The 22,611-nt window shown below is 37.1% G+C and overlaps 1 protein-coding gene and 1 pseudogene across 20 annotated transcripts in view; both read left to right on the top strand.

Moving 5' to 3' along the window:
- LOC136348356 (histone-lysine N-methyltransferase SETMAR-like) overlaps positions 1 to 14,248 on the top strand; it is a 185,331-nt pseudogene extending 171,083 nt beyond the window's left edge.
- bru1 (bruno 1) overlaps positions 1 to 22,611 on the top strand; it is a 301,441-nt gene that overhangs the window by 184,778 nt on the left and 94,052 nt on the right. For 13 of the 20 annotated variants that reach the window (XM_066299120.1, XM_066299119.1, XM_066299109.1 and 10 more), the window contains one exon: positions 19,476 to 19,738. In XM_066299120.1, coding sequence (XP_066155217.1) covers positions 19,486 to 19,738 — 253 coding nt within the window. In that variant the 5' untranslated portion in view covers positions 19,476 to 19,485. Of the gene's footprint in view, positions 1 to 734; positions 914 to 6,823; positions 7,091 to 19,475; positions 19,739 to 22,611 lie in introns of those variants that run through there. The other 7 variants (XR_010733643.1, XR_010733644.1, XR_010733645.1 and 4 more) reach the window with 2 other exon arrangements.

Genomic DNA, 22,611 nt, shown 5'->3' with positions numbered 1-22,611 from the left:
TATTGTGTTGCGCCATTAATCACCGATTTATTATTTAGAGCTTTAAAAAGCGTTTTTCAAACGCAAAGGCATTACGTGAAGCCTCGACGAGCTGTAGGGCCGTTAAATTAGGGTCCCGCGACGTGATAGGGGATTAAAAACATTTTTTAATTAATGGCCTTCAGGGGTGAGCAAATGAAACTCCTTTCTGCTGAAAAATTACCCGAATTACTGGAGCTAATTTTCTTGGAATAACTTAACTTCGGTCTCCGAAGCAAATTAGGAAAAGCGGGAAAATATCTCGAAAATATATGACGTTTTAATTATTTTAAGGGGATGATCACCTTATTGTCAAGAATTTCGGGCTATCTGGTTATAAATCTGGTTTAATCTATCCAAAGTGAGATTCCATGCAGCTAATCGGGTGCGTGTAACGTGCGTGCTAAAACTCATTCGTTTATACAAAAATTTCGCTATAGATAGTCAGTTATTTCTGGATAATTTTATCAAACTATCGCTTTGCGTCGTTCCGGTCTAAAGTTATGCATTCGAAACCTCTAATTTGTATAATTATTATTAGGAAATATTTTCGTTTAACTAAACGACCAGATGTTAAATTTTTCGACCGTATATGTTCTGGGTTTCTTGTACAAAAAATTCTATTGGTTCAGGCATTTGTACTAAAAAAACCTACTGCGGACCCAAAAATTATGGCCTTGGCCAACATTTCAATGGTCTCTCAGGCAATTTCTCAAAAATTTTAAGTTTAGTGCTAAATCTCGGTACCGTCTTGCCTGCGTCTTTGCGCTCGTTCACGTGGTTCTGTTTTATCGCCGTCCATAAGAAAAATAATGATGACCGAAGATTTTCCTCTCGTTAATTGCCATCGCGGTGATTCCATTATGGACATGTGGAAAAAAAATATTTTGGTTAAGTAAGTCATTTTTACCATATTTTTACACAGAAACGATAGTGAAGGCCAACGGCGATGAGACATTAGGAACGTGTATTTATTTGATTTTTTTTTAATATTTGAATTTTGCAAATGTTGCGTTACTCTTCTGAAATCGAATTAACTTCATTTTCGATATTCAGATGCGTTTGACCAATTTCTAATTTTAGTTCCACTCGAAAACGATATTTACGTGAAAGCTAGGGATAATACAGAACATCTGCTCGACACGGCCCGAAGTGTCAAGTTTCTGACCTGAAAGGTGTTTCCTTATAGTTTCGCAACGAAGGAAACATGGCGTTTTACTGACCCTGTATAATAAAAAAATAATATAAATAATAAATTGAAGTAATATAAATATTAACAAAAATGCGATATTTTATCCTAAGGTGCTATCTTTCTCGCTCTAGAAGACATAAGAACAGTTCAGGTTAATTCAGGTTAGTTGAGGCCAGTTCAGGATTGTTCAATCCCTCCCAAAAAAAATGCTAATTTGGCGGTCACAAGCGGGCAATCCCGGATATAACGGGTCGGAGGGTAGCGGGCAATGCCAATCAATGAAACCTACACTCCTAAATCGATCAAGATCTCACCACCAACGATCTGAGGTGCATAAAATGGTATTTCTCGAAGTTCTATTAAAAAAAAAAGTAGCTCAGGTTAGTTTAGTAATGTACAAATTTCAAGTTGGCGTCTCGTTTTTAGTTGGGTCACACTCTATATATACCTAATAAAGTTAAGTCCCTGTGGTGGATAACTCTAATCGAAATCGACATTTATCGTTTAGTAACGACAATGTTTTTGTTTTTTAACTACCCGCCAACTGATTTATCCGACCGACTATAGCAGTTAAAATGGTGATTCGATCTGTGAGGCGAATCGTGCCCTGTTTGCCACGAGGTCGAATAAATCGAAGTGCCCTTTTATCACGCAAAACACGTCCAGAGTCCGATATTTTTCCTCTTTTTACCCCTTTTACCCTCCAAACGTGTCGCACATGTGGGAGCCAATTTCATGTTTTCCAAAGGTTAATGAGAAAAATTCGAATCGCTGCACTTATTGATATTGTGCCGGCGTATGTCTATAGTACAAAAATTTGATTACTTTTGAATAGCATTTGTAAAGTCCTTGTAAGATCTTTGTTGACAGGTTTAGCGTCGATTTGAAATCTTTTTATGTGCTTTTCGTCCGCATTTATCTTCGCTTTGATCAAATCTAAACCATACAATCTGAGAGTTTTATTCCCGCTAACAAGGGCTTTCCAATAGTTTCCAATAACCCGGATAATGTCGCAGTAGAGGTAATATGGTTCCATAATTGGAAAATCTTGCACATATCGCTCGTACAATTGAAGTTTTGATGAAACTGTTTATGAAGTACTAAGGTTTACTGCACAGGTTATGGACATGTTAATATTAATGGCCTTTTATCTGAGTCCTCACTTTATGAGCCGCGTCATTTAAAAGCCGTAAAATTGCTTTATTTGAACGTTTGATTCTACATCACATGCGGTAATGTCCACAATCAAATAAAGGTTTTTGAACATGACGTTGAATACCACTGTCACTTGTGACTGTGAGTATGAGGGTGAGTATAAATGTGAGTGCACTGCAGTTGTAACTATGCGTGAGTATCATTCTGGCTGTTCTGTGATTTTAGTTCTTACTGTAAGAGAGGGTGAATATGAACCAAAAAAACTAATAACTTTTAAAAATTCACGTTCACAAATCGTTACGCGTTTTCAGTTAAAAAAAAAGTTTAAAATGTCAAATAAAAAAAGTGTCTTATTTTATTATGTTCCTGCCTCGAGCCCTTACAAATAAGGGTTAAGACTAATGGCGAATGTGCGGTTAAAGCGCAAAAATGCCTGTAAATCTCGTTCGCCGAGTAATATTTCATTCTTGTCTGCTTTTAAAGGGCTTTAATAGGGTTTCGTCCCTCGTGGATAGTTACAGACCGCAACAAAATAAAATTACGTAATATTTAGCCACTGGCTAGTCTGAAAACGTTGCTGAGTTTTCGCGTAAATGTAAAAAACCGTGCTGAAACATGAATTATCATAACGTGTCTTTTATTTTCGGAGATTTGCAGTAACTTTACTGACACAAAATAGATTAATTTGCCGCAAGATTTCCTCAGTCTAAGTTATCAGCACTTCGACAACTTGCTGCTTTCGATTCATCTCTTCCACATCTGTGGACAAACGCGATCTCTCACACACAACCCCTTTTAAATTTCACACAGCTTTAATCCATTTAAAAAAATTCACAGCTAAAAAGGCCTTTTTTAGATGAAACATCTGCCAAATAAGGATTAATGGCAACAAGTAGGTCAGAATTTTTCGTTCCTTTCCACCTGGGAAATTTACCATTCCATGGCTCTGTGGCCTACATCAATGGAATTTGCGCATAGTTAGGCCCTAATTACGCGTATCTCTCCAGGGGTGAATCCCCGCTAGTAATAAAGCGAAATTGTTATTTTTGAGCCTCGTTAAAGCCTCTAACAAACAAGGAACATCACTGCCGTTCCAAAGAAGATCTAATCTGCTTGCACGTGTAAGCTGGAGGTATTTCGTCCAAGAATTTGCGCCTGTAAGAAAGTTCAATCACAGCTTGTTAGGTTTCAATTCAAGGGGTGTTCCCTGTCATGGCTGAATGTGTAGGGTCAATATGGAGTTTCGAATAGAGGGACTGTACTTGAAATACCGAATACTCATCCAATGATATATCGGTGTACAGTATCTCATCGGCAAAAGCAAATATTGCTCGTGGTTTGTGAATGTTTGATGTCGTCCCAATTGATATTCCAGATTGTTTGCACGAAGATTTGATAGTCCAACCGTACTCGCCGCCTATGCAAAGTAAATTTGGCGCTTATTCCCGAAGTTAAGCCGGACAGCAACAAATAATAATCCAAATTTAACCGGAAACTGGATTTTTATTAGCTACCGCATGCCAGTTTCCTACTAAATCCAGACGGAGCATTAGTGGCAGCGTGTTCTGCAATTCAAATTGACTTTGGCACGTTCCTCCGCCAGTTTTGTGGGCAAATATGCCAGCGATCGCTTAGGAACTAATTAAGCTTATGTTCGAAGCTGTAGCTGTATAGTTAGAATAGTTCCGTCTCTAATGATATGGGTCTTACGCTACTTGTTTGTGTGCATGCTGGAGCCGTGAGAGCTAGTTTATCCCCTAGAAGTTAATAGTTAGCTGGAGGGGATATGGGAATCGCACACTCTCAGTTCTACATTAAAATATATTCCTGATTTGTTGAATTCTGATTCCATTTAAAAACATAGGTCAAGACCGGTGAAAGCTAAAAATTTGATATTTAACTGAATTTTTCTATGAATTCGAATGAGAAAATTCAGCTTTTCAAGAATTTATTCAGGTCGCTTCGAGCGAGACAGTTCAGCTAGAGAATAACATGAAAAATAACGAGAATTTCGTAGTAATAGACATTAAGAATATTTAAATTAAGAATATAATTAACAATTATCGCAAATATTATAGCCACCTGCGCAAGTCGAGTTACGGGTAATAAACAAAAAATACTTAATATTGTTTATATGTATATTACGTGTATTTTTTAAGAAAATGAGTCGCTGGGTTTTAAAGGGGAGAGAAGGAAAAGAATGATTTCAAAGCTCATTGAAAATCGGAAGAAATAGACGAAATAGTCTTAATTTCGTTGTTTAAAGTTATTGTAGTTCTGGCAGACAAAGGAATTTAGTTGCTTTACGGTTTCAGTAATGTACTTAAAAAAAAGTTAGATAAATTATTGCAAATTATCCTTGACACGAAAATTCTGTAAATTTCGTTTCAAATCTAAAATAACAATTAAATCTGAGCTTAAACATATTCAAAACGTTTGAGGCGGGCAGTTTGTATTTTTATTATTTTTTTTATTTTTTGAAAATAACCCCCCACGCGTCAATAGGGCTGACATTACACATCATTATCTGTCACGACTAACTGTGCGTCACATTTACTCTTTACTAAAGACTCGAAAAAGTTGTCACAAAGTTGAATTCCGAACACAGTCATCTCAAACAATTGACAGCACCGTATGTTCCTAACGTAAATTTATAGTCAGCTATGTTCCAATATTACATGTTTTTTTAAGAAGACTAGAAAAACTAAAATCAATAGCAAACTAAAATATATGAGAGGTGAATATTTGAAATGCTTAAAACCCTTTGAAGTTCCTCTTCTCGATCGACGAAGAATGACAATTTTTCATTAGACAAGTTGATTTGAGGTAACTACGTTTAAATGTACATGGAAATCCGCTATGTTAAAATCGTTGTGTCGCATATTATGATTTTAATTCGAAGGTTTTTCTTTCATTTTTGTGAGTACGCCGGAAAATAAACCATCGTCGAACTTTCATCAAAACAAATGTGCTCGACGATATTCAAGATTTCACAGAGGAAGTCCTGAAATATGCCTCAGCTTTACGCCCTGCCACAAAAATCTACACACATTCTTATCATCCCATTTCCTCTTTGCACTCCACAAGTCAGCCCAGATGAGTTATGCCATTCGGGGCTGTGAAATATGGCCCCAGTTTTAATAAAACCCTTTTACAATACGTTCTTTCTCGGATTGCTCATGTTTTTTTCCTGCTTTTGCATAGAGGATTTATTGTGACGTCTTAGCAAATTCTTGGTGAGAATCTCCCCAATACTAATTCCCTTTTTTCTCCGTTGGAAAAAATACGATTTCTGAAAAATGTGAGAGCAAATAGGACTTCAAATCTAATATTAATGCAAACCAATTTTGAAGACGGCAGTTTTCCGAATATCGAGACGCTTTAACGTGCGAAGGGGGAGCAAGCCCGTGTATCCATTTCGGCCCCTTTATGACCCGTTAATAATCCAAAAGGTGGCAACAGCGCTATTGATTCCCACGAAGATTCCAGGGGTAACAATGGCGGTGGAGTTTCTCTAACTGTTCTCAGGGGGACACACAAACACTTTGTGTAAGGCCGGGGGCGGGGTATGGGGTCGTTTCATGCAAATTCCTTGTGGGAACAAACGCAACTTTTGCCTCTATCGCCCTCCATTTTATTTCCTTCAATTTCTGGCGTATTGTCTTTTTCAAGTCGGAAAGCTTGTTTAATCAAACTACTTCGCGAGGAGTCCTCGTCGAGTAGTTGCTTCCAACTTTTCTACTTATCGCCAAACGGGGTGAAAAAGGAATTGAATTTTCGTTCGCAAATGCGGAGATTTTTCGGCAAAAACATTTATTTGAGATGGGTACACTTTGACGTTGGAGTATGCTCTTGTTGTTGGGGATTTAAATGCATTTTAGATTGTATTCGAGGTTGTACTAGGAGTGGATGAAAACTGGCCTAAAACCGTAATGTGTAGGCTTGCAGCGCCACTGAAATAATGTTTTAAATCACATTTAGGTGTTGAGTAATACATGTTGGAGAAAGATTTTTCATTTTTCTTTTGTCTTGTTTGGGAACAAAGCCTCGCACACAAGTAGGGGTTAATGGAGCGGTGGAATTGCATACCATTTTCAGTTTCAATCATTTGAACCAAGCTGAACTAACCTGAACTAACCGAGAAACTGCAGACCTGTTGCCTTGCTCCATATGCTAAGTAAAATTTTTTAACGCATAAGAAAACCGGACTCCAGGAACTCATCAGAAGCCAGATTAGGTTTTAAACCGATTAACTTGACTATTTACACGCTTTTTGTATTGACGAACAGCACAAACAGCACATACAAACGAAAAGATATCAGCAAGATTATTTATGAAAATTAACACTTCTTTTCCCCTGTTCTTCTGAACAAAGGACCCTCCAAGGATTGCCTCTTACCCTTTCTTTTCTTTCCAAGCCAGGGTTTAGCTGAATCGCTCTATTTCTTTACTCCGTAGCACACAATACCCATTTTCGCCACTGTTTCGGCGGCACCTTGTACAAAAAAAAAGTAGCAACTCCGATATATTAAATGGGATTCCGACCACCGAGGTGCAAGCGGGGAATTCCTGTCGCCCAGCTCCTGCCAGAGTTGCCCAGGCGCTCAGGTCCAATCGGGGAACCCCGGACGTCCAGGTCCGACTGGGGGACCCCACCGTCAAGTTCAGACTGGGAAAACTGGAGCGTCCACGTTCAACTTCCAAAGATCCAGGACTTCAATTGAGGTATCCAAAATAAATATTTTATGCCACTTTTCAAAATTTAAACGGCAATATCTCAAAAACTCGTGGAGTAGTTACCTTAAAAAGTTAATTTGATTAATCATCTCACTGCGCTCTGCAATCCTATGCAAACGAAGTTGCCATACCGATTTTGATTTTTACGATACGAGGTAGGTTGGTGTCTAATTTTGGGATTTTAAGAGTTCTCGAAAAAGAAGATTCTTGAAAATGCTTTTCCAGGGATCCAGGATCTGCATAGTTAAGTTTTCTAGTGCAAAATGGTGTCCGGCCATTTCGCTCTTGAGTCGCTTCACCAATTCGTAATCGAAGTAGCTCTTGAATGCGATAATGTTCAAGTTCTCAATCTCATACTGAGCAAAGGCCGACATTGGCTCGAAGTTAGATTCTTCAAACTTGTATTTTGCCTTAAACTATTTCATACTAAGTAATGTTTTTTTTTGAAGGGATATCATAAAAGCTATCGCAGTATTTATCACAATGCAAAAAAACGCATTCTCACGTTTCAATCTAATTTACGCTTTTGGTAGCCTTATCAGCCGAGTTAATAAAGCCGGACTTTGTATTCTAATAACTAAACCCGGCCCGACCCTGAATAATATCGCGGTTCTTAATGTCTCACCTGAAAATGGAATTTTATATTTCCATGGTCCTAACGAGGCAAAATAATACAATAAAACCCGTCATTATGGAGGCTTTGTGGACGCCGCAATGGCTGAAGCCTACAAAAAGAATGGGGCAATTGCGGTTATTTGAACTTACATTATGGTGGAAATTATTTATCCATTCATTTTTTAAAAGTTTTATTTTAATTGGATCGGATATTTTAAATTAGAAAAGTTCACTGGGAAATGAAAACCGAACCTGCAATTAAAAAAAAAAAACGTTGTACTGTAACAACTCGAGTCCGGAGAGTAATTATTATTTACTACATATCCGTAGGATATTTGCGACATCATTCTGTTATTGGCTCTATTTATAGTGACATGATTCCGTTATTAGTTCTGATCTCCAGGATAGGATTTAATGAGATGTCCACGAAATACACATTTTCAATTTTAATTAAAATATTAAGCTTTGTGAAAGTTTAATTTATAGTGACGTTTTATAATAAATTAAATGGTAACAAAGGGAACTTTGGTTACCCATGACTCGTGTCGGATAATGCCACTTTCAAAGATTCCATGCCAAAGACCCGATGCCATGGGCTATTTCAAAGAAGCAATCAAACATAAATTTCAAACATAAATTATATTTTAAAGGTCTTCAAAATACACATTTTCAATTTTAATTAAAATATTTGACGTTGTGAAAGTTTAATTTGTAGTGACGTCATAGAATAAATTAATATGGCCATCAACAAAAAATTGGTTATCCATGGAACATCCCAAATAATTCCATTTACATAGAGTCTGGCATGCTATAAGCTATTTCATAAAAAGAGTTAAACAGAAATTTCAGGAATAGGGAAGCGATAGGTCTGTTCCAGCACCGATTCTGGAACGTCAAAAATAGTCAGAAAAATGCGCAGTATACTAGTTGGGGGCTATGAGGCACGTTCGTGACTATTTCGGACGATCCAGAATTGGTTTTCTTTCCTGCTCAGACATAATTCAAGTTTTATCTACATTATTAAGCATTTGTCTGGGTTTGTTGGGATACCAACTAGAACCTACTAAAGAAAATAAGGGGGATTTGCTTGTGACTCCGAAAAAATTATTTTCCTTGAGGATTGATGAACACAACTGAACCTTGGAGAACGACTATTTCTTCTGCAGCTAAATTGGTGGCAAACTTAGGAGCATATTTGGTAGCGACAGAGTAATTTAATCCTGTAGAAAGAAGATATTTAGTCTCTGAGAGGGTTTCAGTGGACAGATTTATTACTGCCTTTGCAGTTACATCATTATTTCTTTTAATGTTAGTCCGAGCCCTTGACAAAAGATTAATGCATTTTTCAGTTGTACTTAACTAGAAATGACGTGAGATCTTGCCGGTAATTGCGTATGACGCCTTATTCCTAAATAAAATTTGGAAAAAATCGAACTTTTCCGTAACAACGTTGAATAATAAAGTTGTTTCCCGACATCATCATAAACATTAATTTTTTATCTGTGCCACTGGCCGGGATCCGAGCCACTGTCCTTTGTATGTTAAATTCGGATATTGCAGCTCGAGCATCCTTTTTAGTTTGGCCCAGAGATGGCTGATACGTCACGCTGCTTTGAAACCGTACGCGCGAATGCAAATTTGAATTGTTGTCAACTGTCATGACATTCCATGACCACTTTCGATAAATATTACCAACTAATCCCCGTTGTGTAGTGACGATACACAAAGCAGCACTTATTTTTCGAAATTTGGTGGTTTCAGCACGAATCACCGTTTCAAAAAAAAATTAACTATCTGTCAGAGCATTTTCTAATATACAGGGTACGTGAGGATAGTGGACACCGCTGCTTGAGTGTGAGGCCACATTCGTAAACAGAATAAAATTGAAAAAAAAATTAATAACACAGCTGCTCTCCAACATCATTCTGAAGCTTAATTTATTGTGTGCACCACTGACCTGGATGCGAGCAACTGGGTTTCTCACGTTCGATTGGGAAATTTCAGCCCGAGCAACATTTTTAGTGCGGCCGAGAGATCTTCGACACGACGTCAACGCGCAAACGAATATTCAATTGTTTCCGACTGTCATGGCGTTTCACAGCCACCTTCGGCAAAAATGCCAAATTAATCCAACATTTAAAAGCGATTGCGCACAACCGCATTTGTTAGTGAAACATGGCGGTTTAGCTATGGGTATCCCGTTAAAGGAAACTTAATTAGTCGGAAAGTTCTTAATAACCATGAATCGTTTAATTTAGGAAAACTTCGGTGCGTTTTAAAATTCATTTGCTAATTAGGGTAAATCAGAAGTTTCTTAATTGAAGTCCTTCCATTGTACTCTCTCCAGTAGGAGAAATATTTGTCAAGCCGTGTCCTATTTACGCAATTTACACCATGCACCTCCAGCATAATTCCCACAAAGTTTTACCTGGAAATTTGCATTTCATTGAAGACTAATTAATCCGAGCTTTTCGCTGCGTTGCGCTGCTATGCCCGGCCAAGTCAGCAGGAAAATATTGCCACGAGGGTGAATCCGATTTAAATATCAATTTAAGGATTTATGTCTTACAAGTTTTTTGCTTTGAGGGGCGTTCCGAATTACCATAAGTTGTTTAGAATTTTCGTGCCCACAGGGTATAATTTAAACCAATGAATATCGCTTTTTAATATCTAGTAAGATCAGCTTAAAAGTTTCCCGCTTGAGTAAATTTAGTCAAAAACTGCCCGTTTTCGTGAAAAGTTCAAGCTTTCCGATTAAACGACCCACTCAGACCCAAAAGACGTATAAACTTTTCATCAACTCTACTGAATAGTCCTTGGGGGGTACAATGAGTATTTGAGGAAGGCCGATATTTTCCCTGTAACTTAATTTAAAGGGCACTGCAATTGAATTGTCTCCTCTCGGACAATCTGCAAAGCCCTAAACTAATATTCCAAACAATAAAAGCTGTGTTTCTCACTTGAGAAAAGGATGTGCCGTCCCATTTAAGATGTTTAATCAGTTTCAAGCTTCGCTAACGTCTAAAGTTGTCCTTTAAATAATCTAAACGTGTGCTTAAACAAAGACTTAAGCAAAACTAGCATCAACCATCCAAGAACGGTGCGGTTTCCGTAGAACTTTGAGAAAACAGGTAAATAAATAAAAGCTTTCCCCTTTCAAACAAGGATAACCGCATAAGCCTCTGTGCACTAATCTTGTTAATGGAAAGCAAATTAAGTTTCAGTTCATCCAGCAAGAAAAAGGTTTAGCAGTGTTTAAACATGTGATGCGATACCACTTAGTAATTCGAATTGAATGAATTATCCTTACATGACCCCTTAGCGAGATTCTCGCTTTTCTCATGCAGTGTGCGTGTCGAGATACAAAAAAATAAAATTTTTTAGCTTGTTGACTATTTCCCAAATTATCTATTTGCTGAAGGTTGAAGATTAAATTCGCGCGTACCAGAATTCTGCGCTAAAAGGTTCAATCAGTCAAATGCCATATTATTACCATGTGTTGGGCCTGCAAGAAAATATTTTGCCAGCGCCATCTGTCGCGTCTTGTTTGCTGCAAATATTCGAGTGGAAGGAGGACTTAGAGCAGAGGGTCGACCTAGCTTCAAAAGTAATATACAATAAAAGACATAAAAAAATCTCAGAAGATTAAGGTCTATTACGACTTTGTACCTCATTCCTGCTCTGCCTTTAATTAACTCGAGCACCCCGAAGACCGGTTTGGATCCTATTAGATCTCGTCAGTTCGGTTCATCTCGAGTCAATCAAATACAGGCAGAAATCAACCAGAACCGAACTGACGAGATCTAATAGGATCCAAACCGGTCGTTGGAGTGCTCGAGTTAATTAAACACAGAGCTGGAATAAGGGATGAAGTCTTAGTAGCCTTAATTTTCTCAGAGAGTTACTGTGACTATTATCGCATTCATCTTTATAAAGATATTTTCTTGACAATGAATTTAGGTAAATTTCGACTTTACCTTCTGGTTCAGCTTCAAAAATAATGGAAAATGACATTCAAATGAAAAACCCACCACTGTCTATTACGACTTAATGCCTCATTTCAGCTCTGCAATTAATTAATTCATCTACTCCGAAATCCAGTTGCGATCCTATTGAATGAAGATCGTCAGTTCATGTCGAGTCAATCAAACGAATATAGAAATCGAAAATGTTCATTGCAAATATGTGGAACCTGCAGGAAAGTAGGGTATTTTTCCAGAAACGCCAGATGGCGCTGATAAAATACTTTACGGCTAGAGTTATACAATATTATTTAAAATATCACATTAAAAAAGTCTTCTATATCAGTGCTGCAAAATATTAATTTCTAAAGTCTGTTTGACAATTTGATTTTAATTCGTTTCAATTATTAATGACCGATTTCATCGAATTGAGACCAGTACACTCAGGCAGAAGTAAAAATAATGCAATTTGCACAATCCTGCCTCACTGCTTCATCATCTTTGAATTAATGTTTCTCTTCGTTTCTCCAAATTCTTTAAGTACCATTTAGTTTAGGTTAGTTCAGATTGATCCAGCTAATGATACTGGTCGCCAAAAGGAAAGCAAAACTCTAAGGAAGATAGACGAACATGAGCTTGTTATGCAGCAAGAGTTAAAATATTTTTGAGCATGGTTCTATAGTGGCATGAGTTTTGCTGAGCATACGTATACACAAGACTACAAAAAAGAGAGCAAAATAGTTATGGTGAGAGGAGAGCCTTAGGACTAATGACTTCTTCTGCCATGCTGTATACAACACAAGTATGACAGGAAATGCTGGAGTATAAGAAATATGAGGTACTAGTAGTACAAGCGAACTGCACACTGGCAAAGAACCCTGTGCTGGTGCTAGCCAAAATCCCACCAATCGGGCCGAAAGCGGATGAAAGGAGGTTTATGTCGAAAAATGAAAAAGAGAGTAAGATATACGACAAGAAAAGTATGATATAGAAATAAGATGAAATTTGAGAGAGATGCGAAATATAGAAAAAAGATTTAGCATCAAAACTAAATGTATGATACCTACAAGATGAAATGGACGCAGTATAATTATGTACTGACACAGGTGTTTGCAAAACATGGAATCTTCGGCAAAAATCTATCCAAGGTAGAGGTAAAAAATGAAAACCTTTACTGATTTTGCTAGCAGGAGAGAGTTGAAAACACTCCAGAGCATACCCTGCTGGTGTGTTCTTAATAAAAAAATGGGGCAGAAGAGAGCCAGAGCGAGTGGATTAAGACTGGAACGTACAGCAATAAGAAGAGAACTATTAGGTCGTGTAGTATGAAATGCGAAGATTCTCCAAATGCCACATTCAACTGGGAATAACTTCACTCTAAATCTATATTTGGACTTGACTTTTTTATGTGGAAAAGGCACATTCTTCCTCTTTCGATCAGAGTTTAAAGTGTTAAAAATTATTGAAAACTTTTATTTTTATAAAAATGTTTGTGCAGCCATGCAAAATAGTGAAATTCGTGTGTTAATGAAATATGAGTTCCACCGTGGAACCACAACAGCTCAGACGGCTCGCAATATTAATGATGTGTTTGGTACTGAAGTCACTTCACAGCAAACAGTATCTCGTTGGTTCATGAAATTTCGTTCTGGCAATTTTGACCTAACAAATGAACCACGTGGATGACCTGAAACTCAAGTGGATAACGATCATCTGAAAGCCGTGATGGAAGCGAATCCACGTGTCAAAGTGCGTTCGAATTTTCGTTAATATTCAGTATAACCAAAAAAACAATATTTACTCATTTGGCTGAAATTGGTAAGGTGAAGAAGCTGGACAAGTGGGTACCGCATGAGTTGAGCGACATACAGAAAGAACGACGTCTCGAAGCTTGTGTTTCTTTGCTGTGCCGGTATAATAACGATCCACTTTTGAATCGGATTGTTACTTGTGATGAGAGATGGATCCTATATGACAATACCAGACGTGCATCGCAGTGGTTGGATCAAGATGAACCACCAAAACATTGTGCGAAAAAAAATCTTCATCAAAAGAAGCTTATGGTGTCCGTTTGGTGGTCCAACGCAGGTGTCATCCATCACAGCTTCATGAAACCTGGTGAATCGATTACGGCTGATGTCTACTGCCGACAACTGACCGAAACGATGAGGCAACTGACGGTTAAGCAGCCAAGATTAGTCAATCGAAGCGCACCGCTATTGTTGCATTCGGCCACACACCGCGCAAGTCACCTTGGCTAAGCTACAGGAGTTGGAATTGGAAACTCTTCGTCATCCACCGTACTCACCCGACTTAGCACCCACTGATTACCACTTCTTTCATAATTTGGATAACTTCTTGGTAGGGAAAACATTCAACTCCGACGAGGCTGTCAAAGCTGCCTTCCACGAGTTTATCAACTCCCGGCCTGCAGGCTTTTACAGCAGGGGAATCAATGAACTTCCCGTTAAATGGCAGAAGTGTATTGATAATGGTGGTGCATATTTCGATTGGCAATAAAAACATTTCATATGAAAAAAAATGACTAAAGTTTCAATTCAATTCTACTCATTTCATATTACACGACCTAATAACAAAGTGTGAGATAAAGTGATTGGTGTTCAGAATGCTGGTAGCACAGATTATGAAAAGGAAAGTCGTGGACGAAAGGAGGAGAAAAAGGAGGAGGAGGAGGAGATAGGTGCGTACGTCGTGGCACTACACAGTTATAATATTACCATCGAGCCACCTTTAGAGCATACCAAAAGACCGCGTGTTATTGGTGTTCTCAAGAAAACAAAAATTAAATCAGTTTGGTCCATTTCAATGACTAATCCACCATGCATTATTTCAGATATTCGTTGCTTAAAATCGTACCGATAAACATTGGGAGTTTTCAATCAAATTTCGCAATTATTTCGTACGTTCACTACCTTTAGTTAGATAGACGAAGATTAGGAGTTTTCGATTATATTTTCCAATCTTGAAAAAAACCCTGCACCTGCTACTCGTTACAAGCCAGTCGCTTTTGCACTCAAAACATAAACTCTACATAAAGCGTTAATGTTTATCTAACAAATTGTGTTTGTGTACGCGATTGCTGGCATTAGAGATTAAATTCGGCATCGACGGTTAAAATTCTCTCCCCGATAAAAGCACTGACGAGGAAGTATAAACAACGGAGTAAACGCTCCCGGTGGTTTACTTTCCTGTATCAGTAATTAAGTGACAATTGATAGAATCCAAACTGAAAAATTTTATCAACAAATTTTTCTGTATGTATGTTGTCGGTCAACCCTAGATCGATAGACCATTGAACTCTCCAGGTTAAATCTCCGAAAGAAATTATTGACTTCCTGCAGCGGAAAGGTTTCCCTAAACCTGCTAACGTGGCCAGGATTTATTCCAGCCAAGATTAAAATAGAACTTAAAGTTTCGGCAGCCATAAAAAACTAAAGTTTTATGTCAGAAATTATGTTCTGCTGCTATTGTCACCGTCATGATCACCATCAGTAACATTGTGAAATGTAAGGAAGCACCTTTATTTTCCCACACGGCCTATTACGGTAATTTATGGCAGGTTTTTGTCACATGAATCTTTGAAATGACCCTTATCCCTGACAACTAGGATTTATTTGAAGATTTTATATTTTTCCTGTGATCTTAGGCCGAGTTCTCCTTCAAGCCAGTAGAGTTGTGGGTTGCGCGAAATTTTGAAGTTGAAATTTATTACTTGGGGAGATTTTCAAAACTGCCAAACGAGATAATACCACAGGGGACTCGGTTAAACCAGTCTACCACTTCCAAATGTAATATAATGCAATACAAGGGCGCCTATATGCCAAACTAATTTTAACGGTCCCTTAACGGGGAAGCTAAATTACTGAAGCCGAAAACAACTTAAGTTCTTCCATTATTCGGCATCGTCCCCGCAGAATAGACCCTTGGGGCCAAAAAAAAATAAACTACCTACTGAACTTTTCGCTGGCCCCGGCTGTGTCGGACCTAATTTAGGATAATGCTTTGTTTATACGCCGCACAAACACAAACTGGTTAGATGGGGGATTATGGTTTCGGTTTTGGAGTACAAATAGAAATTAGATGTATGTTTTGCATGTGAAATGCGGGAAAAAAAGGGGATGAAGACCGGGCGAGAGGAGTCATTAATCATCATTGAGTGACACCATTAATCAGAGCTGCATGAGAGGAAATGGAGCTTTTCGAAAATAAAATGTACTACTACACACGACAGATGGCGCTGGCGGAACATTTACTGATAGTGATGCTATCCAAAATACTATATAGGGTGAGTCGGGAGGATCGTGCCAAACTTCAGAAACGTATTGTACATGAAAAATAAATGTAAAAAAAACTCAAATGTTGCTATCCGAGGGTCATTAGTTTACACGTTGTAACGTAAATAAAATAAAACATAAATTTCACAAGAAATTCCCTGAATTAACGTTTTGGTTATCGTAATTTTATGTTGATAAATGTTTAACAATATCGCCGTTGACTCCTAAACATTTTTCATTTCGTTTATGAACAGCATTCATTGCGCTCCTAGTTGTCTTATGTCTTTCTTTAATGTCAGCTAAAGCATTTCAAATCCATTGAAGTGGTGCATCTCAAATACTCTGAAAATGCCATTTTAAAACAAGTCCCGCAAACAACAGTCTAATGGTGGGAGATCTGGAGATCATGGAAGCCAACTAATAGGACCACCGCCACCAATCTAATGCCCTGGAATCGTTTCGTCTAAATGTCGCTTAACCTGTTAAGCGGAATGTGCAGGAGTTCCATCATGCTGATAGTACATTTGGTTTCTGATCTTTATAGAATGTCCTCTGTAATTCGTTTCAAATGGTGTCTTCCTGTGGGACGATTCTTCAAAATAAAAGGGCTAATTAAATGACTCAATCATACCACACCGCACGTTTACTGAAAAAGTATTTTGAAAATTACTTTCGAATGTTGGCTGGGAATTTTCGTCTGACCATACTTGACAATTATGTGTATTAGTGACGCCATCATCAGTAAGTGTTGCTTCATCCGTAAAAAGAATACTCGATACAACATCATGGTTGTTATTGATTCATCTACAAAATTCCCTGCGTTTAGCATAATATTCCAGTTATAGGTGCTGTCCTCGTTGTACAAGGTGTTCGGATTTGGAGTGTTTTGACAGGAAAATCCATTTTCCTGACTAAATGGTGAAAAACATGCATACATGTCATGAGCTAGATTTTTGAGAAAATATTAATGGAGAAAACTATATTTCGATATCTTCAGAGTCCACGGCGATAGAGAGTGTTTTTCAAATTTCGGTCATTTTCAAAATTCCTCATAACTTGTTCGTTTGAGGCAACATTGAAGTAAAACAAAAACGCTCCTAAGACACTTTTTCGGTGTGATTCCCGTAACGTGCTTAGTTTTTTGCTACAGCCTACCGTTTCATCAAAAATCGACATAACTTTTTTTTTAGTGAAAATCACAGTAAAATATATAGGTGTAGAAGTATAAATCATAGGCTGCTTGTGAGTTTTCTTTCAACAATATGATACACTTTATCAAGTCATATTTTTTATAGTTATGTGTCATTTTTCCTGAAAAATCGGCATCAAATCAACATTAAAAATGAAACATTTTGAAGCAAAAATTAAAATATATAAAATAAATAATGTTACTTGGAGAACTGATGCCAACGCCAACTTAAACATAAACACGAAAAGTCGAATACTTCAGTTATTTTTGAAAATAACTATAAACATACTTTCATAGTTGAAAATGGTTTAAAATGACATTTTTTAATGAAGCCATAGAGGACTGTGATTTTCATTTAAAATAAAAAAATTATGTCGGTTTTTGACAAAACGGTACGCTATAGCAAAAAACTAAGCATCCCATTTGAATCACATCGAAAAAATGCCTAACAAATGTTTTATTTTACTTCAATATTGTCCTGAACAAAAAAGTCATGAAGAATTTTGAAAATGGCCGAAATTCGAAAAACGCCCTCTAGCGCCGTGAACCATAAAAAATATGAAAATACGGTTTTCGCCATTAATATTTTCTCAATAATCCAGCTCTTGACATGTATGCTAGTTTTTCCTTATCTAGCAGGGAAATGGGATTTTCCTGTCAAAACACCCCAAATCTGAACTCCCTGTTCATAATATGAATATAAGCTTTGCTCATGGAGTGTGTTTATTACTATTTTTTGTGAAATGCCCAACTGAGTAGCAATTCTTCGCGAGCTGGTCGTTGCATCTTCTTCGGCAAGACCTAGAATAGTTTCTATTTCTTTCAAGTGTTGTTCATTAGATTATTCAGATGATACGCTCGCATTGGAAAGCTTTTCGGTCTCGTACAGATTATTGAAAACTCGGATATATACGTGTTTAGAAGGATATCTTTGATGTGGAAACCGTTGGCGATATTCTTTAGCAGCAACTCTAGCATTCCCATTACAAAAATCATAAGGAAACGCCATACTTGCATTTTCCAAATTTGAATAAATATTTGGTATTTTGTAACACATTAATTGAACTCGAAAATAAACGTCAAATCAATATCAGTATCAGCAATAACAAAGATACTTTTATGGTAAATAGAACGCTAATTTAAAAAAATTATTTACAATACAACTTGCGAGCAAACGAAATGAGATAACAACATTTGAGTTGTTTTACATTTATTTTTCATATAAAATACGCTCCTGAAGTGTGGCACAATTCCCCCAACTCACCCTGTATAATGTTAAGTAAGACTTCTACATCACTGCTAGAAAATATGATACGTATATTTGACGATGTGATTTTGATGACGATGAAGGTGCGGGGAGGTTGGAAAAACATGCCTCAGGCTGCATTATCGAACTTCTGAAAACTTGTAAACAACATTTTCGCAAGAAACTCAATTAAATTTACGAAGAATCGTTGCAAGTGTATTTTTGCTATGTCATCGTTAGATGGTGAAAACCAGTATCTCTCCTAATCAATGTGTTGATCTGATCACCTAATAAGGTCGTCGTTGAAAATGAAAAACAGTTTTCCTCTAAAAGTAAATAACTTGCGAGTCCTTGTGCGCATATCTGATGTCTTTATATTTTCCTTCGAGCCCTTTGAGAATTTTTTCTTCAGTATTAATGTTGAAAAGGGCCTTTACAATACCTATTGATTGCTCTAATACAGGGATTCAGATAGATTGTCTCTAAGGGAGGTCACCTCAGCATTTCTATTTTACTTCTTCAAATTTTATTTATTCCAGATTCAATAAATTAATAGCACTGGAGTTCCATCTGACTTTTTGAATTATTTTTTAATTTATCGCAACTTTCTTTTGCTCTTTTTTACGTTTCGTTTAGTTAAATCGTTTACAGTTCTCGCTATGGTCTATTCATTCTCCAGCACAATAGAACCGATATTTTTCGCGTAATTTTTACATAGTTAATATGTCTTCACCGAGAAAATTAAGGCAAAGGGAAAAAATCAAAAGCTGTTTTGAAACCGACAACTAATTAAAGTTTACCGCTCTTTTTTGGACGACGTCGTGCTCGGGAACTTTTATGAAAAGTGCGCCCTCGACGGCCGTAAAGCGCTTTTCATGAACACTGTTTGGGCAAAGACTTTTATTGTCTAATTCTATTGTCCTGAAGACCAGTTCCTTTCATATGCATTTTTATTGCACTTGAAAAGGTCTTGCCGCAACGTTCAGGAAATCTTTACTCCTGAAAATATACTACTTTACATCCACAATAGAAAAAGTTGATGCTGAGATAGCACTTTTTGTTTCAGTTCCATAGCGATGAACAATAACAATAACAACACCACGCAGACGAACAACAATAACAATAGTAGCAGCACCAATAACAACAACATCCTCGAAAAGGTTCGAAAGATTGACGACCAGGAACAGCCAGATCATGACACGATCAAGATGTTCGTAGGGCAGGTGCCCAGGTCGATGGATGAGAACGATTTAAGACGGATGTTTGAAGAATACGGTAGAGTACATTCAATCAACGTATTGAGGGACAAGGCTACCGGTGCCAGTAAAGGTAAGATAATTGGATTAGTAATGGAAATGTATGTAAAGGATTAAAATCATCCTCAGCGAATGCTACATATTTTGAAATTTTTTTTAAGTCACATTTTGGACTCAGTAGGATCTCAGTAAAGTCTTAAAAACACTCAGTGGAGTCCAAAAACTCTAAAAAAGGTTATCAATTTGCTTTATTAATCGTTTAACTCATACTTACAATTTCTTTCTTATGCAAGATTAACATTTTCCAGCAATTTTGAAATGAACTTGTTCTCAAAATATTGTATATGTCGGAGCATCAACAGGAAGGTTTTCCATGACGATGCAATGTATTTAGTTTACTTTCAATAGCAAGAATAGAAAAAGGGCAAAGCCAACGAATTCGCTACCACACGAGCGCTTCTCGTCACTTGCCAATCTAATCTGCCTGTCCCTTTCGGTTTCTGGTTTTCCAGATCTCGCGAGTCCTTCAAATTCGAGGGATAAGGTACTTGCTAGTCCCTGTTTCCCACGAAGGCTCGCACACATGGCCCCTCGATTTCGCCCTTGGTGGTAGCGACCTTGTTCGACAGTACTTTATCTCCACGATAAACTTGTCAACCTGCTCTTCAACCTTATTGCTAACTAAAATTTTACATTTCTAAACTTAAGGACTAATAAATCTCCCACATATACATACGAAAAGTGCATTGAAGATTGTCCCAAATTTTCCTTACCAATTTATGAAGTTCATACTTGATAAAATGGTGAATAAGTATTATTTGAAATATTCCCAAAATGATGAAACATATTTCATATAAAAAAAATGGTGCATGATGGAATCCATGAGACCAATAATTTCTCCTGTGTAGTATTTTTATCTTATTTTGCACGTTGGACATTTAATTTTTAACACAATTTTCACCCGACCTTTTTTAAATGAAAATTGGAAAATGTCCTTCCAGAACGAGTATCTGTTAGTTGATTGTTCACGGTTATGGTATATTTGCATCAGTGATAGAAGTTTAAAGTGTCGAACAGTCGCAATTTTTCTTATACATGAGGGATAAAAGTCTGGTCCTCATCAAAACTAAACCTAATTATTCGGTTAATTGCTTCAATTTTCCATATTGTTTGCTGGCTATTTCTGGTTAATTTCGTTTTCTACATATCAGTAATAATCAATTGCATCCAGTGAAATGCAAAGCAGATATGTCTGGAAATTCGCATTTTGTAGTTTTATTACTTACTTTATACTTCATTTACCGACTCAACGTAAACCCTGTAAACTTTAAGTTACTTCTCGTTGAAAACAAATCTTATATTCAACTTTACTTTTGATATCGAACTGTACAATGACCGAACTCCTGGTCTCGGGGCGAAGAGACTCTTACGGGGTGTCCCATTAAATGAAACAGGTTTATTGCAAACATTAATCGCTTGGGGTTAGAAGAAAACCGAAAAAGGCATGTCTACTTTATTTAACTTTTAAGCTGGGTCTCGTAAAAATATTTTCAGGTATACCGGGAGTACCCTAAAACCGATCTCTACCCGAGCTGTGTCTTTTTTATGGCATCATCCAATTTTCTCTTTATTTCAGGATTCTGCATAAAATTTTTAATCTTTTGATGCTCCATAGTCAAGTCGTTGCTTTCGTCATTGGCGCAACATTTTAACTTTTATATCCGAAATGTCAAGGGTCGTTTAAAAAATTCATTTCATAGAAACGGTACGAATTAGCAAGTTCTCGTTTCTTTGTCTACAGCTCTGTGAAAACCAGATATTCAAAGATAGGACCTGTTTTTTTTTTTATTAGTTGTACATTGTTGTTTTCATTGCAACTACGTTTTCTGCAAATTACCAAATTTGAAATATTCCAGATGATAAGAATTCATTTTTATAAAATCCTGAACTGAAGGCAAATGTAAACTGTCCGGGCAGCATTCAGTACAGTTATCAGTTATACAGCTGATTGGGCAACTGCTTAAAATCAACAGGAAAAATTTTGTCTCTCACTTATACGCATTTGCAAGATAACATGTCTTTAACGGATATCCCAAGAGTTATACAATCGCTGACCACGATCGTGCATGTGTCCATTGACATTTTATTTGGCACATTTCGGTAGGTACATACTTATGACCAACAAGAAACTGGAAAACTCTTTTGACAAACGTACCATTTTACTCTCTATGCTAAACGACTGGAGTACCTCGAAAACCGGTTTCGAGTCTTTAATCCTCATCAATTTGGTTAGTTAATGGCACATAAATGACACTGGTTTAGATATTGCAAGAAATACCTACTAAACGTACACTTATCTCGATGGCTTCTGAGTTGCCTGTTGATCTCATTTAATAAGCCAAAACTGTGAGTTATGCAACACATCCGCTATAATGCACTTATTGTTTTGTTTGTAATTGAATTGCACAACTTGTCGAGCTTAAGCTATGGAAAGATAGAGGGCGCCGTTGTAGGTCTTTGCTGCCATCTCTAATCCAATGTAGTTTTTCTCGTTTATGTAGGATGGTCGACTATAAGAACACGTGAAAGTGATCATGAAATGAATGTTGGCAAAAATTTCATTTTCACTCGCACATATTTTTATAGGAAATGAAATCGAAGAGGAATTTCGATTGGTGACCGAAACGAGTATCTTTAAGTTACTCGATATCAGTCGCAATATTGAAAGTTCAATTCCTATTCCAATTTGAATTCGGTTGAGGTGTCATGTCCTTCTTTATTTAACAGCAAATTAGTTTCGGAGCGATTTGGAATTTCGAACTAATTCGAACAAAAAGTTTCTTAATTATTAAAAAAACGTTTGATAGACTGGACTACTTCAAATTTGAAATTTCTTTCAAAATTTACTCAAGATGATAATAATACTGTTAGCGAGTCAGAAGAAAG

The sequence above is a fragment of the Euwallacea fornicatus genome, chromosome 32 (genome assembly GCF_040115645.1).
Source record: "Euwallacea fornicatus isolate EFF26 chromosome 32, ASM4011564v1, whole genome shotgun sequence".
NCBI classification, from domain to species: domain Eukaryota; kingdom Metazoa; phylum Arthropoda; class Insecta; order Coleoptera; family Curculionidae; genus Euwallacea; species Euwallacea fornicatus.
The sequence above is the reverse complement of the archived record's forward strand: the minus strand, read 5'-3'. Positions and strand labels throughout refer to the sequence as shown.